This window comes from Passer montanus, unplaced genomic scaffold (genome assembly GCF_014805655.1).
Source record: "Passer montanus isolate IOZ18808 unplaced genomic scaffold, ASM1480565v1 scaffold10, whole genome shotgun sequence".
Taxonomy (NCBI): domain Eukaryota; kingdom Metazoa; phylum Chordata; class Aves; order Passeriformes; family Passeridae; genus Passer; species Passer montanus.
In genome coordinates, this window is record NW_024356505.1 from 34,886,391 (window position 1) to 34,907,722 (window position 21,332).

General features: G+C 39.9%; 1 protein-coding gene across 4 annotated transcripts in view; it reads left to right on the forward strand.

Annotated features, from left to right (window-relative positions):
- Positions 1-7,653: 7,653 nt before the first annotated feature.
- ESYT2 (extended synaptotagmin 2) overlaps positions 7,654-21,332 on the forward strand; it is an 81,134-nt gene continuing 67,455 nt past the window's right edge. For all 4 annotated transcript variants that reach the window (XM_039707133.1, XM_039707144.1, XM_039707154.1 and 1 more), the window contains exon 1: positions 7,654-8,146. In XM_039707133.1, coding sequence (XP_039563067.1) covers positions 7,793-8,146 — 354 coding nt within the window. In that variant the 5' untranslated portion in view covers positions 7,654-7,792. The remainder of the gene's footprint in view (positions 8,147-21,332) is intronic.

Sequence of the window (21,332 nt, forward strand, 5' to 3'; positions counted from 1 at the left end):
ATCTATAGGAGGGTGCCAAAAGGATGGACCAGGCTCTGCTCGGTGATGCAGCAGGAGATGAGGCCAAGGGCAGAAACTGATGTACAGGAAGCTCCACTGAACATGAGGAAGAACTTTTGTACTGTGCAGGTGACCGTGCACTGGAACAGATCCCCAGAGGAGCTGTGCAGTCTCCCTCACTGGAGATATTCCAGAACCATCTGAACACAGTTCTGTGCCGGGTGCTCTGGGGTGACCCTGGCTGAGCAGGGAGGTTGGACCAGGTGACCCACTGGTCATATTCTAATTTCAATAACTCTACTACATCAATCACCTCTTTGATTGTGAAAAGAGGTGAGTTAAAGACTTGTGATGGAAAGACCAGATGGCCCACTGTGCTCCCTTCCCTGACCCGTTCTGTGGCTCTGAGTTGGTGCCCAGCTGGGTTTCTGCAGCTTCTGCTCAGAGCCTGTGAGCTGGGCTGGGGGACACATCCCCACAGCCCTGAAGCACTGCTGTTCTCTGCAGCACTGACCTAATCGAGGTGTATCATGTGTGCCATGAAACCATCCCTCAGCGTGGCTGACTCACTTTTAATGAAGTTGTGCACAATTACTGCAGGGCAAAAAAAATTGTAAAAGGGCGCTGTGCTTAATCTGACACTTATCCAGATGTTGGGCAGAGGTAGGTATGAAGAAAAGTTGTATAAATAAATTAAAATGCTAATAATATTCCCCCAGTGACAAGTACTAGAGCTGATTTCTGCAACAAAGCAGAAGTGGCAGCTCACCAAACACAGCTGGAATGTGCTCCATGGTTGCCTGCAGGAAAGGTGTGTGCTATTTCACAGCAAATATTTACAACCCATTAACATGTGCAGTTTAAAAGACCAAGTGAAATTTCCTCTGAGTTCTTTTAACTTTGTTCCCTATTTTCAGAGTGTAAAAAAAAAAAAGTTAATATGTAACTCCTTCTAATATTGATGATTGTAGAAAACTGACTACTGGGGGTAGGAAGGGGAGGAAGCAAAGGAAGATGCATTTTTGCATTTGAGAAACATTCTTGCCATAGTTCTGTGGGAATTTGTGGCTGACTTCAGAGATAAAATTTAACCCCTTATACTTGGCCTTAAACAGTCAGTTGACAAGTAGGTACAAACCCGTGATACCTTGCCTCGTATTCATGTTTCCAGAATAAATTAAAAGTGTTGTAAAAGTTTCCACTTGTCCAAACTGTGAAATATTTTCCTTTATCATGTAGCAGAAAAGTAAATTAAGTATGTAATTATGAGCTCAAAAATTCCATCTTGATATTTTCTTGGAAAAAAACAAAACAAACAAACCATAAAACAAAACCAAACCCTGAACACACCATTAAATGTAAGTATGACTTTTAAGGGCTAAATTGTATCCACTAAATATAAGCATCTATGGATACTAAAATATTTACAAGCCTTCTAATGGATTACTTATCTGGTTTTAGCAGAACAATAATAATCTATAAGCACCTGGTTTGGGGAAACCCCCGTTTTCATCCAGGCTGTGGGATGAGCAGATTGAGAGCAGCCCTGCCCAGGAGGATTTGGGGGTGCTGGTGAGTGAGAGGCTGGACATGACTCAGAAACAGGTCAGCTCACAGCCCAAAAATCCAAATGTACCTGGGCTGCATCCAAAGCCCCTGGGCAGCAGGGCAGGGAGGGGATTCTGTCCCTCTACTCTGCTCTGGTGAGACCCCAGCTGGAATATTGCATCCAGCTCTGGGGTGCCCAGAAGAAGAAAGACATGGACCTCTTGTAGTGAGTCCAAAGGAGGCCACCAAGATGATCAGAGGGATGGAGCACCTCTCCTACAAGGGAAGGCTGGGAGAATTGGAATTGTTCATCCTGGAGAAATCTTTGGGGTGACCTTATTGTGGCCTTCCAATGCCTGAGGGGAGCCTGCAAGAAAGACGGAGAAGGAATTTTTACAAGGTCCTGTGGGGACAGGACAGGACAGGACATGCAAACTAAAAGAAAGTAGGTTTAGATTAGATATTGGGAAAAAATTCTTTACAGTGAGGGTGGTGAGGCACTGGCACTGGCTGCCCAGAGAAGCTGTGGATGCCCCATCCCTGGCAGTGATCAAGGCCAGGCTGGATGGAGCTCTGAGCCACCTGGACTAGGGGAAGATGTCCCTGCCCATGGCAAGAGAGTTGGAACTGGATGATCTTAAAGGTCTCTTCCAACCTGAGCTTTCCTATAATTCTATGACTTTATATTTTCTTCACTGAACAAATAATAATGAGCATAAAAGCCATCTTGGATTAACTCAAAGAGCTCTTTAGCCATAGTGTATAAACACATGGAACTAGGCATCTGCTTAGGAAGGGATCTCTACAGAAATGCTGTCCTATGTAGAGACTGAAGGAGAACTGGAACTTTCAACTGGATTTTATGTTTAACAACAATATAGCAAATGCATGTAAGTAAATAAGCAAATGTGACAATGATGCCAAAAACTGAAAAGAAAAAGCAGCTTTTTTTTCAAGTTCTGTTTCTCTTGTCTACTCTTTAGAAAATGCATATGTATTTACTGCAAAAAAAAAAATCCAGTTTTGGCTGCTAATAGCATTTCTTCTTAGCCCTATGATAGTATACTAGTCAGGCATCTCTAAGATGAGAAAAAAATACAGATGTGGGAAAGAGCCACTAGAGGGTTTGGAAAGAACTTTTCATACCTTAAATCTAGGGATCAAACTGAAGTTTACCTGATGTATGAGAATACAAGGTAGAATAGCACCCTTGGAATAACAAGACTAAAATTTGTTCGTGCATAAACGTATCCACCATGTAATAAAATAAACTACAGTGTGTCACCAATGTAGTGGAGAAAATGAATACACCAGTGGTCTGACTGCTTTTATAAAATGTGTGTTAGACTCAAGTGAATGCAGGCAATAAAATGACACATATCTATTGTGTAAAGCCAGCACAAAAGGATGCCCTAGATTTTCTTTCCAAAAAAAGTGTTGTAAACAAGGGGTTCTGTAGCCCTGAGAATTTTATTACAATTTTAGCATCTACAGGTTTTTCTCTTGTCTGGCTTGGTACATATATCTCCTTCTCCACTTGCACTGTTATCTGAAAAACAGGAAGATAAAATAGCACAGCTCTTTATATTCTGTAGTAATAAACATTCTTTGTTTTTTTGTTGTTATCTTCCAATGTTCCTCTAAGCCTGTGAAGCATTATTGCATCTTTCTTCACCTCTGTGGAATGACACATCACAGTATTATACCAAAAAGTTACTGGGAATATTACCCCTCAGAGGGACAAATGGCAACTTTCCACCAGGCTTAAAAACCAAGACACTTCTATTATTAGGAAAAAAAAGCCACCTTTAATTTTTTCTTTTAATTTTTTTTTTAATTTTTATGAAGAAAGGAACTTGTTAGCATCTAGGCTTTGTAGGGTCCCCCCCCCTTCTATTATTAGGAAAAAAAAGCCACCTTTAAAATTTTTTTAATTTTTTTTTTTAATTTTTATGAAGAAAGGAACTTGTTAGCATCTAGGCTTTGTAGGGTCCCCCCCCACACCCTTTTTAACCACTTTTTGCTGAAGCCTTTTGAAGATTAGAAGAAAATTTAAATATTTCTATCAACAGACATGCATAAATGATCTGCAAAGTGTCAAAATGCTTTTGTTAGTCCTCAAGGTTCATAAATAGAAACAGCAAAAATGTGGATTACTGCAGTAAAGTTTGTTTGTTTAGTTTTGAACTTGTAAGAATACAATGAGGGAAAAAAGGGAGACTATAATTATTGTGAAAACTTGTTAAGAAACACATCTTAGTGGAAAGTATTCCTGTCTTCAGGAACAATAAATATTTGAGGATCTTGTCATGAGAGTACAATTTATGCATTCAGTGAAACTGAAGCCAGCCTGGGTGATAGCAGGGATCAGACATACATAGTTTTTCTCCAAACAACAGAAGCTCAGGTATTTTAGAGTCTTTTGGTTCTTCTTTGTGCTATATATTAGATAAATATAAGCAGGAAAAAAATATTTGTGGTCTATGCTAGATAACCTGGAGCAGGTTGAGACAGGTGCATAAAATCAAACATAGAAGTAGAGAGTATTTCATCATGAGACTGTACTAGGGTAAAATTTCATGTAAATTATATGTTCATTAATAATTCAATCTTTTTAAGGATTATGTTCCTCAGCAAAAAATCTTCGATTTCTATTCAATAAAGATTTCTGTTCAATAGCAAAAAAGTCTAGAGAGAACCATTAGACTGAAATAACATTATTGGGTAAAATTAGGTGTAATAGCACATAATGTCCTTCAGGGAAATAAACTTACTGAAAATGGTCATGAAGTAACAATTAAAATTGCTTCCAAAACATGTTTTCTTGTGTGAACTCCAAAGAAGTTGGGAAAATTAGGTTTTCTTTTTTACCACATAAACTGAATTTTCCCAATTTTTTTCATGGTCAAAAATGATATACAAACCAGATCTTTCAGGAAGTTATTTGGGAGAGTAGTGCTGGTATTTACTGGAAAACAAGTAAATCATCCTGGCAATGTGACAGTGATACAATGTAAAGTCAAACATAGAGTGACACTACTTTGCAGGGAAAGCTGTAGCATTTGAGAGAGCGAAAAGGAGAAGCAAACACATATGGCTAAGAATGGCTATAAAGGATGTTGCTAACCAAAAGTATTAATTAAAATTCTAATAATGCAACAGGACTAAAAAAGGCAAGATGTGGAAAGAATAAATGTTATCTAAATGAAATAAATATAATCAGCTGGGTAGCTGATACAATTGATTAGAGGATACTTAAGAAAAAGCCAGAGCAAGCTCTGGGCCATAAATTATTATCTTCAGGAGTTCCTGATGCACAAAATACTACCTTTTTAATCTACACATTTTTAATATTACTTTTTTTTTAATTTTCACATTTTTAAACATTAAAATATAGGATCAGGAAATACGTGAATTAACATTTCCAAGATTCTTGAGCAAATTATTAAACTCTTTATCCACACCAAAAGATTACAATAAACAATAACTAGTGTTTATCTATAACATTTTATTATAAATTGTATAATGAAGTAACTAATCCTAATTTATCCCCTAGCAGTAAACTTTATATCTTGATTTTAACAAGACTCTTTTGTCTCTATACAACACTGGTTATGCTAATTTAATATCACTCAGTTTCTTCATCAAAATATTGTGTGGGCCCAAGTTAGTTATCTACAAAAGTTCTTAGAAGTCAGTGGTAAACTCTTTATCAGAACTTCCTCTTGATGGTACAGATAAACGTTATCAAATTCATGCTACAAGATCTTACTTCTGTTTTCCTCTTCAACTGGCACATAATCACCCACTTTATTAGTTCTGATTAATCAAACTTCCACATTGATTAATGAATTACTCTGTGCAGGATCAGTGCTAGGCTGCCTGATCTACAATTATATTAGGTTTGTCATCCTAAATGCTACTACAAGATTAATTTTTATTTCCTGTTGTGTTTCTCCATTGTATTAAATTTGACTGTATGGGGAACTTCTCTAAATTCTATATCCAGCTCATTTTCAAAATACATGCTGGACATACATGAGAGCAGAATAATATGTAGCTTCTGGTAAAATGTTACTTGCCAAATATCATGTTAATTCAATCACTTTTTTCCCCCTCATTTTGAATTTTCATTTTAATTTGTGGTACAGTTGTATTCTGACTCAAACACTGAGACCGGATAGGAAAATAAAATGGACAATGGACTCCAAGGCTGAGAACAAAAGAGACTTGAGAAAATGAGAGTATTAATAGTGTTGGTTGTAATGGAGGGAGCCAACATACAATGTGGCCATTTGTACCAGGTGTTACTGAAACTCGGGAGTGAGTGACATTAAAGTCACATTATAAGCAGAGTAAGTAATTAGAAGAGGAATTCAATAAATGCAAAAAATCCCTCAGATTTACTGCAGTTAATTTCACTGGTGTCCAAAGGGTTCACAGCATCATACTTGATACCCTCATTTTAAGGACACAATATTTCCTAGGGTCTTATGGTGCTCTTCATTCAGTTCCTTCACAGTTACAGCCTGTAGGTGTTTTGAATTAGAAGACCCAAAGTAAATTATAATTTCAAAGCTTGGATTACCACCTAGTTGTAAATCACTGATTTTGTTACATCTTTTTGTATCATTCGGTTGTTCTGAGTATTCATCCTGAGTAATCACAGATGGAGTAAATACTCCAGTGGTAAGAGGAAGTAAAGAAAAGCAGGAGTCTATGGCCAGAAATTATTTTAGTTTAGAGTGATCCCTTGACTCTGATGGCAGGCATGGAGGGATTTTGGAAAGATGAGAAAAGAGAACATGTCATTCAGTTGTCAGAACATGGATTCTTTTTCCGATTCTGCTCTGCCACACTAAGCAAACAACTTTTCCTTTGATGCCATTGCCTTGTTGACTTTCCCTTTCCCTAATTGAGATGAGGATAATTTCACTTCCTAAGAAAATGAAGTTTTTACAACTTTTCTATTTGTCCACTTGTGTGTGTTTTCACAACTTTTCAGCCTATTGGCTAAAGTAATTCCCCCCTCTTCATTGCCTGCAAATATCAAGTCTCAAAGTCCTACACATCTTGTGAAAATTGGCATCTGAAAAGACAAGAAAGGAACCTTATTCCCACTAAGTGAAAGGTTAGCTATTTAAAGTAAAAAAAAAAGCAAACAAAAAAACCACCAACCCAAAACCCCCAAAGCAAATAAAAAAACCCAAACTCCTGGTAAATGCTGTGTTTTATCTGTGTGTACCAGCACAGCTAAGGACAAGCAACAGCTGCCTCTTACGAAACTCCTAGTTACATCAAAGTTATTTGAAAAGGTAAAGAAATGATAGGAGAAATGGTATGAGAACCAAGTGTTAAAGGGATGCAGGTCACAAGCCTGTTATGAAATCAGCTTTTTCAGTTTAACAAATCCCAAGACAGTGAATGTGCCACTCTCGGTACTCGTGTGTGTTAACAGGACGACACAGGAGGCAGCTTTATGTGAAATGTGTGAGCAAAACTTCAGGAAACACCTGTTGTAACTCAGGCGCGGAGTGACCAGCGCCTGGCTCCTCCGAGGCATTGATCAGTCTCTCCTTTAATAACACCCATCAACAGCGAGCAAAGCGAGACACTAAGGTTGTTATCGAAGGGCGTAACAGGTAGAAACCATCCTGCCGCGTAAGTGACTGAAGAGAACGGGAGACAGAGTGGTTCGCCCCTGCGGGAGCGCACACCCGCCTTGGCACGCTCGCTCTGCTCCTGTCACCCCCCGAGAGCCCCTGTCCCGGCGGTGGCCCCAGAGCCGCGCTCCTCTCCCCGCATTCCCGGCGGCCGCGCAGCGATGGCCGTGGCCCCGAGCGCAGCCGGGCAGGGGCCCCGAGCGGACGCGGGTCCGGCGGCAACGCGAACCCGCGCTTCCCGGGCAGGCCTGCGAGGGAGGGATGAGCGAGCGGCGGAGGGGAGGGGAAGAGGCTGCCCGGGGCGGGGGAGGCGGCCAGCAGAGGCGTTCGTGCGGCGGCCGGGCGCCAATAGCGGCGGTCGGGGCCGAGCCGCCTCCTCGCGGCGGCAGCGGCGGTCGGAGCTGGGCCAGCCGGGCCCGGAAGCGGCGGCGGGTGGTGCCGGAGCGCGGTGAGCGGGGCCGGGCGCGGGATGCGAGGAGGCGCCGCCGCCGCCCTGCCCCCTGCCCGCTCGCAGCCAGCGCCCCAGGAGGAGGAGCAGCGGGAGGAGCGGCAGCAGCAGTAGGAGCCGGCGCTGCGGGAGCATGAGCGGGGCAGCCGCTAAGCAGCCCCCCGACGCGGGGTCCGCCGCGGATCCCGCTGCGGAGAACGCGGCTGCTGCGGACCCTGTGCCGGAGTCGCCTCCACCGCTGCTGAGCGTGGACGTGACGGGATTGGTGTCGCAGTTTGCGAGGAGCTTCGTGCTGATCTTCCCCGTGTATGTGCTGGGCTACCTGGGGCTGAGTTTCAGCTGGGTGCTTATCGCCCTGTGCGGGCTCTTCTGGATCCGCAGGCACCGCGGCGGCAAAAGCTCCCGCCTGGGCCGGGCTCTCGCCTTCCTGGAGGACGAGGAGGAGGCGGTGCGGCTCAGCGTCTCCTCCGCGGATCTGCCTGCGTGGGTGAGTGGCCAACACCCTTCGGCGCTGCCGCGAGCACCCGCGCCCGGCGGGCCGGGGCCTGTTACCTCCCCGGGACCTGCGTGACACCCAGCCCCGCCGCGCTGCCCCCGCCCCGGGGCTGCGCCGCAGGCCGGAGCCCCGGAGCCGGCCTGGCGGGAGGGGTGAGGGCATTGCATCTCCCGCGCCCCATGGCTGCTTGTCCCGCTCCGCCAGCCCCTTGCGAGACGGTGCAGCGGCGGGAGCGGGCGGGCGGCGTGTCCCTTCGCTGCCGTTCTCCTTCCGCCGGGGTGGCCTGTCCGTGTCCCCGCCGCCCGCTCCGCTGCGCTGACGGCGGTGACAGCCGGAGCCGGCCGTGGCCGGGGCTCCCCTCGCAGAAATAAACTTTGCTGCAGGGTTTGGGTTTCCTTCCCCTCGGGTGCCGGTGACACGCACGGCTTGGTTCTAGCGCGGTCTCTGCAGAGCGCGGATGTCGCGGCTTGGGCCGTTCCTTACAAAGTTGAGATGAGAGGGAAATAGAATCGGGCGCTTAATGCTGTTCGGTCTCTGTAGAGTGTTGCCAAACGGGGGATGAACCACAAGTGACGTGGTGTTTCTGAGTGGTTTCAGGGCTGTGACATGGGGACTAAGGTACAGGGGCCGTGGTGGCTTTATTTGTGCATTGATATGGTGGGATTTTTAAAGGCTTTCTCCAAATCTTTCTTTGGAAGTTTTAGGCTTTCTACTAGGTATTCAGAACTAACATTACTTACTTTTTTTGTTTTAACTTAAGTCCAGCTTCAAAGTTGGCTACCTTTTGTTTGTAATTTCTCCTTTGGAGGATTAATGATGTTTTTGCTGCAGCTGCCAGTGCCAGGGTGCATCCAGGCCTGTGCCCTGCTCTGTCCCCGTGATGTGCTGTGCAGAGCTTGCTGCTCTCTTAGTGCCCATACCCGAAATCTCGAGGGTTTCTGCTGGTTCTTTCCGTGCGAATCCTTTATTGACCACTCTCTGCTCCTGACCTGTAGTCACCCACATCTCTCCTGAGGACTCTTTGCAGTGACAGTGCATCCAGCAGTGCTGAGATGATAAGAGTCCAAGTAGCTGTTTTCATGTGATCAGATTGCAATACCTGATGTGACCTGTTCTAGCTCTACTAAGGAAGTTATAGAAGAGAATAGAGTGGGTAGGTGTGAGACTGGAGGCTTTTACTCCTCTTCTATCATATCTTTTGCCAGAGTTCTGGTGGAAGATCATTTAATCTCTCCTGTACACTGCACTAATTTTTATCATGTTTTTACCTCTTGAAGCAGAGATGTGAATTTCAAATCATGTAGTTAATAGCTCTTAAATTACCTGTGTGTGGTGTTTGGTTTTCCCTGTAATCACACAGCCATATAATGGCAATGTTCTGACACTGCATTCAAAATGAATTAATTGAAGCTGGATTTGTAGAAGAGGCTTGTATATAGTAACAATCTGCTGGTAACTAAGCTGTAGCTATTCAAGCTTAGTGCTGTGCGTAAGTTTTATTTTAAGTTGCAATTTGCTACCTTTGATAAAACAGCAATTAATTTCTGCATGGAGTTGTCCAAATAACTAAATATTTAGAAAGGGGCCTCCTGTTTGAAGTCAGAGGCCAAAAAAAGAGTTGAGTGCTGGCTGCAAGCACCTGCACATATCCTATGGCATTGTGAGAAAGCAACTGATCAATATACAGGGTGTCCCAAAAGTGTGACCCTCTCAGACACCCACTGGCAGATGGATGTAGATTTTTTTGTTGTTGTTGTAGGTTTTTTTTTAAATATTTTCTTCCTTCTTTATCCATGTTCTTAAATATTGTAGGTCTTGGTTATTTTCTTTCTGTTGATGTATTTGCTATGTTCTGGAAGCATCCTTCTTTCAAATAAAAGTAGCTTCCAGAACAAATGTAATCTGGAAAACAGAAGACTTCTGAAAACTGAAAACCTGCTTAAATCAAAAGTGGTCTTCATTGCCTGCTGTCATAGTCCTTTAAGGTTTATGTGAGTCTTATGCTGCTTTCGTAATGTGTCTTGAAAAACTGCTGTTGTTCTTCCTTCTGCATTATGGTTATTTTCCTGGAGGTTTATGAATTTCAGTCATATTTGAAGTAATAGCTACTGGATGGAACCTGACATCACTGATAGGGATCAGCTTTATCCATCTCCGTGTGAACTCCAAACTGAAGTATTTTCTGTTGGTTTCTGTTATGGAAATATATTTTAAATTGCTTGAGTAGGACAGTGCTGTGTTAGGAATATATAGGAAACTTTGTACTCTTTTGGGACTGATACTCAGGTGTAATAAACCATTTTTCAACTAAAATTATGTGGTATCTTGGATTTATTTGACATGTGGTATCTTCCTGGGCCCTTGATTGGAGAAGAGCTTTATCTTTGTGTGCTAGGTGTGATTCCCTTTCCCCACACACCTTGGTATTGTCTGTTGCTTTAGTGGTTCATATTAAGTACTCAGTAGTACTGCATTGAGTTATTTATTTTTCAGAAAGTGATTATTTCAGGAGAATGTTTTTCTGCTGGCAATATTCTCAGTTGCAGTTTGAAAATGATACAGTTGTGCCACCATACTAGATAGAGTTTGTGATGTTAATTATTAGTTTCCTAAATTAGATTTACTTCTTCCATGAGCAGGTGGTTATATATCAGGAATATTCTGTACTGTGCATGTAAAATGAATTAATTCAACATGAATACAAGTTATGTTACTTAAAATGTCAACACAGAATTAACTACAAATAAGTATGCATTGAAAAATACCACATTTACTGTCTTAAAAAAACAAGATCTGTACTCATAGACTTGCTAACATGTAGTTATAGCTGTGCTGCATGTTTGAAAGGTGTCATGGATTATGTGGGGTAGGAGGGAGCAGAGGTGGGTGCTTTTCCAAATAATTTAGAGCTAGGCAGCAGAACTTACAATGAGAAAGAACTGGAGATCAAAGTTGTCTTTAAGTAGAGACACTTTAAGACATGAAAAAGTCTCTTTAGAGAAAGACATTTTCCCTTTATTTGCAGCATTTTTATGCCTGGATGTATTTCATACTGGAATGAATGTAATTTAGTCACAAACATGTATATAAGGAAAGTGACAGTTTAAGTATCACTACACAGAGGAGCAAAAGTAGGAAACTTCAAGGTAGGAGTCTTAAGTTTTCAAAGGCCAGGTATCATGTTGCCTTTTATTTAAAAAATGGTAATGGAATTTAGTAATCTAATAATAACAAGTTTACTTTGCTCTTTCTCAGATGAGCCAAAAAAGCTAATCTAATTTTTCCATTTTAGTAGTGGTTCTTGTTGCTTAGTGCCACTTTCATAACATGCCAACATATCATGTTCAACATGTTTTTGGAATAGTGAAACTTTGGCTCCTGTTTTCTTCAATATACAGATAAAAAGCCATGCTGAATTTATTTTCCCCAGATAAAATGTAAATTTGGCCTGGTACCAGGAGCTGTATCTATGTGCAGTCTGTCAACAATCAGCAGGTGACCAAAATAGCAACAAATCTTAGCATTTTCAAAAACTTTATTCTGAAAACAGATTTAGACAATTTTTTGTAATCCTAAGTGTTTATAAGTATTATACAGAAACTGAAATACTCTATGTATTGCAGTAAAAGTGGTGACATGCTAGAACATTAATTACAAGTCTGCTGTGCCATTTTGGGTCCTACACACTTGCTTAAGTTTCTGCTCTAGTTTGGAGTGATTTTTATGTTCTTGGGGTTTTTTTTCCCTTGATTTATTTTCTCATCTACTTAAGAAACAGCCTGTCTAAATCTAAATAGCTGTCATCATCTTCTAAATTAAACTTACTTGGAGTACTATTATAAAGAAATCTGGTAGGTCTTTGTCATGGGAAGTTGTATTAAGTTTTTTCAGGTTGTGAGTATTGTGGGTCACCACTGAACTGCTGTACCACTGCTACACCTAGAGAAAGGGGATAATGTCCAATTCTATGGTTAGAACAACAAAGACTTCGGTTTTTACTGGTGTTGGAAAGGCAGAGCCAGTGTTTGTGGAAGAAAAGGGGTTTGGTAGCTCTAACTGCAGCATCACCTTTGAGTGATGTTTGCAGAGAAGGTTAAGGTGGTTCTGCTTTTGTGTGTGTTTGGTATGAAGATTTCTCGATTATACAGAATCAAATTTGCCATCTAGTTCTTGGATAGATGGTTCAGGACAGGAATCTCCAAAGAATCTCTGCTGATGGATGTTATGTACTCAGTAAGCCTGATAAACAGGTGCACTTCTGGAATTCAATATGTGTTATTTGCTATAGAAGAAAAAGATGTTCCTCTTCTTACACCTTTGGTTGCTGCTGTTATTGCTATAGCTGTAGGAACTGTTGAAGGGTTTTTCTGCAGCATATGAAATTTTAAGACAGTGAGACATTTTGACACATTCTTCTGATCTGTTCTCCAGCTTAGTTGAGTATGTTAGATGGAATTTACCGAGGGGTGATTTATAAGGAAAACTATTCCCATGTACAGTAACTTAGTGTTAAGCAGGATCTCATCAGTTTGGCTGGTGAGTACTGCAGGTGGCCATTGCTCTGCATCTGGAAAGGGTGGAGAGGTGTGAGTAAGAATGGAGCAGTAATTTGTGAGTACTTAACAACTGAACTCTGTGTCCTTCTTCTGCCTGATTATTTTTCATTTTAAACTGTGTTCTGTTCTAGCTGATTCATACTATATGAATATGCACATCCGTGTGTTGTGGGTTGTGTGTGTTTCTGTGGTTGGGCTTTCTTCTTAAAGGAAGAAGTTTAATTTGTTTCAGTATTACTTCTTGAAATTTAGGTAACCTGAGTGACATCCTAAGAGTACCCCATCATTAGGAAAGATGTAAATAATGGGTTTGGGAATGGAGAACCAAAGGGGAAAAAAAAAAAGATATTAGACAATTGATCCTATCTCCCTGTTTCTCAGAGTTTTCAAGCTGAGTATGTTAAAACTATGCTGAGACAATGTCTGTCCCAAAACACCCTGTGTGATTCGTATATAAAGATCACTTTCCTAAATATTTATGGTAGAAACCTTCATGTTGAGTTGATGTTTATGAACATGATATCAAACTACTAAAGAAAAACATCAGCCTGAAAGTATTAGTACCCTTCTTGAACTCTTTGTAGGTGACATGGGATTTCTAAATATGTACTTAGAATACATTCTTTTTTCATGTAACAAATTATTATTATGTAGAAATGACTACTGAGTTTTGGGACTACTGTAAATGTTATTTAAATATGCAGTTTGTCTGAATAACTAAGGAGGATGTGTAGAGGTCTCTTTAGGGTTTTTTGTTTACTCATTTGGTATTTTTTAATTTTGCATTTTAGTCTGCTAGTGTTGTTTCCATGCCTAAGTGCCTTTGTATATAAGGACTGGCCCATCTTCAATCATATTTGAGAATGCAGGAGTCAGAAAGATCTTGTCTGTAGAGACTGAAGTTTTGCGGAAGAAAAAGAAACATAGGATAAGAGTCAACCTTTTCTTCCTCTTCTACAAAATTCTTCTCATATTAACTTACAACTGCTTTTTGAGATTATTGGCATATCATAGTGTGGTGGGGTATGTAATCTAATTTTTTTTTTTTTTTTTACATGAGAACTTTCTTGGAAATAAAGTTGAATCAGGATTATTGTCAAAACATTTTCATTGCAGTTTATAGTAATGAAAGCCTGTTTTATACATTTGAAGTGTTCTTTGGTGTCCTGTTCTTTTTCTTCAAAATGAAAGAAGAGGTGGTGTGTTGTTTCTGGTAAGATAAATTTCTTTGACTTAAACTTTAATATAAACCAAATTATTTATCTCCCATTCATCAATTCATCACTAGTTGTCTAGTTGCTGAAATTGCCTTTGGCATAGCTTCTTTTTGAGCTTTGCTGCCCATATACCCATACTAAATCTGTTTATTTTTAAAAAAAACTTTATTTCAAATAATAGCAAGTTTTAATTCTTTTGAGCTTTGCTGCCCATATACCCGTACTAAATCTGTTTATTTTTAAAAAAACTTTATTTCAAATAATAGCAAGTTTTAAAAGAACACTTATTTCTAAAGATCTTCTGTAGTGTCTGAAATGAGCTTGTCTGAGTCTTATAACTGTATATAAGTTTCTGAAAGTAAAAGTTAATGATTATGAATTAATCTATATCACTGCTTTGGTATGTTCTGATATGTAGATAAAAGGAAATCAGTAAAATAATATGATTTTTCTGTATATACTACACAAATAGTAGATTTGCTATGAGACATAGCTAGTTTAGATACAGAGTTGTTTGACCTGTGGTATCTTATCTTTGTCTTTGCTTTTCTGTACTCTTGGAAAGTATAAATTAAATCTGATACTGCCCTTTCCTAAGGAAGTGGAGAGTGGACACCCCACCAGCACCTTTGGAGCTTTCCTGTGGCCTAGCAGGGGCCAGCTTCGAAGGGTTATGTACCAAGCTTGAAAGGGCAGCAGAATTTCAAATGTAGGATGTGTAGGGCTGCTTTTGCACATTCAAGGTAAATACTGTGCCACTTCAAAGAAGAAAATTAAATTCTTATCTTTTGCTGCTGTTTGTGAGCACTTAATGAAAATAAAGTATATACAAACTAGGTGTGTTCAACATAGAATGAAATATGAATAACACTGGGGAATCAATGTTTTGATAAGAATAGGGGGAGAGTGTTTTTATTTGAAACAACTATTTGAATTCAGTAAATTCTGAAACTGAACTGTTTAGAGAAGTCTGACACTTTATCATTTGTATAGCTTTTAGATTATACAGCACTTTGATTCTGGGGAAGAATTTTTTCAGTTGAATGAGAAGGGAGTTCTGTGAAGTTGAGAAGGAAAATGTTTGATAAGAAACGAGAGGGAGGAATTAAACCAGGAATTTGCTAAAAGTGTGTGAAATGGTGAAACCCAGTTGCCAGATTTATGTGGTTTTTTTTCTGGCATATGCCACTTCCTCTGTTTCTTAGTGGCAATAATAGATCATCAGGAGTGGAAAGAGGGGTTGTACAAACTTGCCCCATCAGCTAGGGACATATCTGGTGGTAGGCTTCTACTCCATTGACTGGAATTAATTCAGATTTGACTTGCTTTGTAAGGACCTCATTACAAAAACGAGGTTCAAGAATAAGGAGTCATGACCTGGCTTTAGGGGCCTGTGTTAAACCAGCACACTAGCCCTGGGAAGTCTGTTCCATTTACCTCAGCTTTGCAAGATACTTTTTTGATCCCTTGTTCCTTTACAAAGGCCTTACAATTTCGGTCCTAGTGTCAGGGTTCAGGTAAGAAGCGGTGTCCCATCTCTTGAATGCCATTAATAGGGTGCCTGGGAGAGGGAAGAAAAGAGGTGTTCCTATGCCTTCTTGCACATCATTGGATCCTCATCCCCAACCTACTTCTAGTGTTTTATTCCCAGCAACTTTACCAAGCTTCATGTACCAGAATTTTAGTCTTTGTTACACTGGTGGAGTTTTAATTTCATTTTAAATGGCATGTTGTTTTTTTTTTCTGGTTGGTTGGTTTGGTTTTGTTCTCTCTATGTGCTTCCTTGATACAGTTAAAAGTTAGAGCAACAGCAAGAATATTAAAGCTTTTTTCAACTTAGTCCTTATTTAGGATAATTTGAATTTTATTTGTAGGTTCTGCTCTGCATTCATGCTTGTGGCAGAGAGGATCAGGGGGGTTAGTAAAGGAACTGATTCTGCAGTTTCAATTGAAGCAAATGTGCATTCCTTGACAAAAAGGATGTTCTGCATCCAACTGCACTTTCCCAGTGCCATCTTGTGCCAACATTAGCATTTACTTGGCCAACTAATTGTGAGTTTTCTGCCAAGGTGGTGTTCAGCTGGATGAGTTTCATGAGTTTACTATGTGACCACAAAAGCGCCAGTGCCTATAGAAGGGAAGTGGTGGAAGCCTGTGCTCAGGTTTAAAGTGAGATAGAGCAATGGCCTGCACAAAGAGGCTGTTCTTAGAAAAAGAGTGGAAAATAATGCTGCTGAGGTATCTTTGTGGGGAAGCAGAGGTTGAATGGGAGCTGTTTATAATGTCAGTTTGCTTATCTAACTTATTTTATAACACTTATAACATTTTTAAACTTTTCATCTAATTATCAGGCATATCAACTCTCAGTATTTTGATTCAGCTTAAAAGTTGACCATGTTTTTAGTGCATGTTTAGATTGGATCAACTCCAGTAGTCTCTTCTTACCTGAATTATTCTATCATTTTCCTTTTTTGTTTTAAGCCGTCATTAAATTAGCTTTCAGTCTCCAGTTAAATGTTTTCTGCATAAAATACAAGTATTTCCTTAAATATTGAGTGTACTAGCAAGAAAAAAAAAATTAAAATATGCAATCTTTAGAAGGGTATTTTGTTGGATGTAGTGACACCTTTTAAATCATTTGGATGCCTGTCAACTAAGTAGATAGTATTAAAAGTTCTGTGCAGCAAATGTTAAAACACACTATTTTTCAAATGGAACTCCTGTTATATAAATAACCTTTGTAAGACCAACGTTCCCATAGAATGAGTCATTGCACAAAGTTTTGTCTGCTACACCCTGATGTGACTACAGAATTTTCCTTAAGGCCTGAAAATCTGAAACAGGACTAATGGTTTTCGGCTGAAGCAGCCTGGATTTACGTACCATGAAGTTGTTACTATACTAGAAACACGAAACTAGTTTTACTTGGCTGAAAATAACTGTCATATGACAGACAAGAATTGCATTGTCATTTGGCTGTCCTTATCGTATAGCAGCATGGGTCGAGTTTACATTCGTTCAGTTGCAGCACTTTTACCTGAGAGATTTATATTTGCAGTGTAAATTGCATAACTTTTGGCATCTGTTTATGTGAAAACTTCAGTTGGAGTCTAGTACAGACTAAGCTATTGTTTTCATAACCTTTGTTTGCATTCCTTTAGTTAGATACTGGCTCAGTGAATTATCCAAGCAGACTGAAATAGTTTCCTCTGAGAAAATTTTGAAAGATGCAACACAGAATGTAAAATTAAATGTATTGACAATCCATCGTGTTGTATTCTGTCACTGTCAGTCATTAGTGGGAAGATGGGAAGAAGGTGAATGTTTAAGAATGAAGTGCCTTCCTGTTTCATTTTTAAAAGTAAACACAGGATATGCTGAAGCATGAAGGTAGCTGTAAAACCTTGCTTGCTCAGATTTGAATTAATTATGCAGTGTTATGATCCACAATTCTGCTCTTAACGTTTGTAGGTGATCTTTTTTAAAAATAGCTTACTAAAAACAAATTAATTATGTGGAGGAAAACTTTGCAGGGAGAGCTGAAATGGAACTTCACAGCTCAGAGAACTCACAGCTTGCTTTATATTTAAGCATTATTACTGCTTCTGTGTACTATGTGGTTCTTCATGCCTTGTTTCAGATCTGCATAGCTTGACAGAAAAAAAACATGTGTCTGTGCTTTCTCAGATGCCCTTCTTCACTTAGCATACTCTGTAGACCAATGAATAAGTTTGCAGCTTCATATCCAAAAGCTCAACAAGAACTCCTGTGTTTTATTTTATTCTGCAGGGAAGAGTATGAGAAGACATGATCTGAGCTGTGAGTTTTTGTGCATACTTACAGGGCAAACTCTCAGGACTTCTTGGTATTTAGCATGTTTGAACTCTCTGCATGTTTCAAGCTGACTGTTAATGTAATGAATGTAATTATACAAATAACTCAAATGAGGAAATGTCTTCTCTTCATTTGTTAGTATTTCCTAATGCAATAAGCTTGCTGGTCCAGAATTTTGAAAAATTGTAGTTTGTTTTGAGGCAAGTCTTCTCTCTTCCCCCAGGCTGTTGATTCATCTTGCTAATTGTTGAACTAGAATGCTAAATTCTCTCTTGTGTGTGGCTAGGAAGTTGCCTTAGTCTAGTAATAAATTTTATGATGCAGACTAAATTTGTATCCTAAAATGTGGTGTTCCTCACTCAATGACTTTCTCCTAAAATACTTGAACTAGAAAAAGAATGCTTTTCCACCCACCCACCCTCTGCCAGTTAAATATCAAATGACAGCCAGGAAATGATAAGAGGTGTTTCATGGAGGGGAACAGAAAACCAGTGCTCAGTCATCTGACTTGTACGTGTTCAATAGAGATTGATATACTAGATTAAATTGCAGTAATTTCTTGTTCTCTATTTGTTCATGCTAATCTTTATATTGGTTTATATTTTAGGAAAGATATTTGGGCTTTTGAAAGTGTCTGGGTTTCTTTTTTCTTGTAAGGGTGTGCTAGGTATGAGTACAGTGTTGATGTGAATGTGCCTGAACTGTCCATGTTCATTTGATAAAAATCACTTTTTTCTGTCACATTCATGTAAGTGTTTATAATGGAAATTAATTTTCTGGTACATTTGGCTGTGTATAAAGCTTTGCAAGAAATTGCATATAATATATGCTTGTGGTTTTTTCAGGTCTTAACATAGATGTCTTATAACAGAAAACATATTTGCTAACAATTGTTTCTCTGGTCCTTTGTGTTTTGAAAGTTTTGTAGTAATTCTTGACATTTCTTTCCCTTGTGTCCTATCTTTCATGTATTCAAGTGAATAACCAAAATGTTACCAATCTGTTAATTTTGTTACTTTTGATTTACCAAAAGAAAAGCTCTAATGAGGTTTTTTCTTGTTAGTTCATTAAGGTAATCCATTGCACACAGAACCGTAGTGACAGCCTGACAGTAGATCTGATTTGGAGGTTGCTTAGTTTACAAATAAAGTTCTGAGGAATTACTGAAGTGTTCTTTTAAGCAGTATTTCAGTGTTCTGTGCTTCACTTCCAGTGCACACACGTTGTTACTGGTCTGCCTGCTACCTGCTGCCTTTATGCTGAACTCCTTGGTTTTCTGGCACAGCCAGTGAGGAAGTCTGACAAAGTAAATCTGACAAAGTGCTTGAACCTCTCTTGGGATTGGGGAGAGGGTCTGCACGGTGGTGTTCTGGATACAGGAATGGCAGACAATTGTAGGTGGCAGTTCTTGTTTGGGAATAAGTGTAGGCAGAACCATCGAGGACTAATGGGTAATTTTAGATGATGTTAAAACATTTACCAAGGGAAATGGGCATTAGGAAGACTTGAAGGGATACTGGAAGGCAGTCTCTATTGGCTCTGGTGGGAGACACCTAAACTTTCATCTTCATTCACTTTGGGTGAGTTTGGTATTTCGGATGCAGAATATTTAGCAGGTATTTTGTAGAACGTTTTTTCGTGTAAGTGGAGGTATTTGTGCTTGAAGTGAACTCTGCTAAAGGGGTGGAAGTGATTGCAGGTTTAAAGCATTTATCCCTGAGTGAAATAAGATTGATTCACATCTCTGTCCTCAGGGAGCAAGCTGATAAACTGTAAGTTCAGTTTATTGGAGAGCAGTAGAATGTATTCACTTGCCAGAGAGAGAAGACTAGTTCATCAGTGTTCCTAAAATTAATGGATTTTAAGCTCTGACAAATCACTCTGGAATTTCCTTTGCTGTAAAGTTCTGAGTCTTGATTCCCATGTAACACATAAGATTCTAGTTTAGTTTTAACATGCAAGAACTGACAAGGTCATTTGCTTTCTTGCTGGTGATATACAGTGCTTGGGGAAATGGTTTTTCTTTTTGTCAACCCCAGTTGTCTGAAGGGTTTTCATTTGTTCTAGTTTTCTTTTCCAGCAAAATTATGAACTCCAGCTCTGCCTTTTGCTACTGTGGTTGTTTGCATTGTCAGCCACATGGAAATAACATTCCTGCCTGTCATGTTCCAGTGGAGAAGACAATGTAGAAGTCAAGTTCTTACATTGTGATCTCCCACTGAGTAAGTAAAATAGAAAAAGCTCTTCACTTGAAGCAGTCCAGGTTAGTCAATGACAAGGGATTTGAGATGTCACTATTTTAAAAGAAAGTAACTATATGAGCTTGTGAAAATTGAAATAAATCCATTTCCCAACATAGTTCACAAGTTAATTTCAGTTGTTGTGGTTTGACCCTGGCTGGATGCTAAATGCCCACCAAATTGTTCTGTCACTCCCCTCAGCTGGACGGGGAGAAAAGTGCAGTGGAAAACCTTGAGAGTTGAGATAAGGACAGGGAGAGACATCATTCAGACTTGAATTGGAGAAATCAATGGAGATTTTTAGCAGTCAAATCAGAGTAGGATAATGAAAAGTAAAACAAGTATTAGAAACACCTTCCCCCTACCTCCTTCCCGAGCTTCACTTTCTTCCTGATTCACCACCTCCTTCTCTACGGACTGCAGAGGAATCTCAGCTCTGGCACCTGGAGCACCTCTTCCCCTCCTTCTTCACTGACCTTGCTGTCTGCAGAGTTGTTTCTCTCATGTTCTCACTTTTCCCTGGACAGAATTACTTTTGTGAAATAATTTTTTTTTTCTTCTGAAGTAAGTTATCCCACAGGTGCCGCCACAGTTGCTGCTGGGCTCAGCCTCATCCAGCAGCAGGTCCTTCTTGGAGCTGGCTGGCATTGGCTCTGCTGGGAGGGAAATAGGGAAATAACTCTATAGGAAAGCTTCTGGCAACTTCCCACAGAAGCCACCTCTGTGGCCCTAACCTTCCACCCTCCAAAAATTTTGCCACATATACCCAATACATCTTAAACTGTTCAGTTAAAAGAGACCTCTTTAATGTATTTTTAAAAAATGAGAAGTTTGGCAGCTGAGTATTCACGTTGTAATGATTTCTCAAATACGCTGAGCAGTCAGGACTGTATCAGATAAGACAAATCATATATGATCATAAGGGTGGTGGACTTGACTTCAGCATCCCTTGATGTTAAAAAAAATAAAATACTTGGTTGTTGTTTTCTTTTTTTTCCTCAGAGTCTAGTTGTACATGGAAAAGACTCTATCAAAGTCTTGGAAATACTTTTTTGAGTTGGGAAGATATAGTTGCAAATTAGCTGCTATTTATGCAGATCTCTGAAAATAACTGTGGCATTTTACTCAAGGGGGTTGATTTCATTTTAACTGTCATCACTGCATTCTTCTAACTCAAGTGATGTCTTTTGCAAGAAAGTTATTACATGTGATTAAAAGCTGAGTACAGATCTAAGACTGCTGAAAATATCTGGTAGCTCTGTAGGGCTGGGATTCAGGCCTGGAACAGCACAGTAAACAGTAAAACCTGTAAGAGAATCTGTTGCCAGTT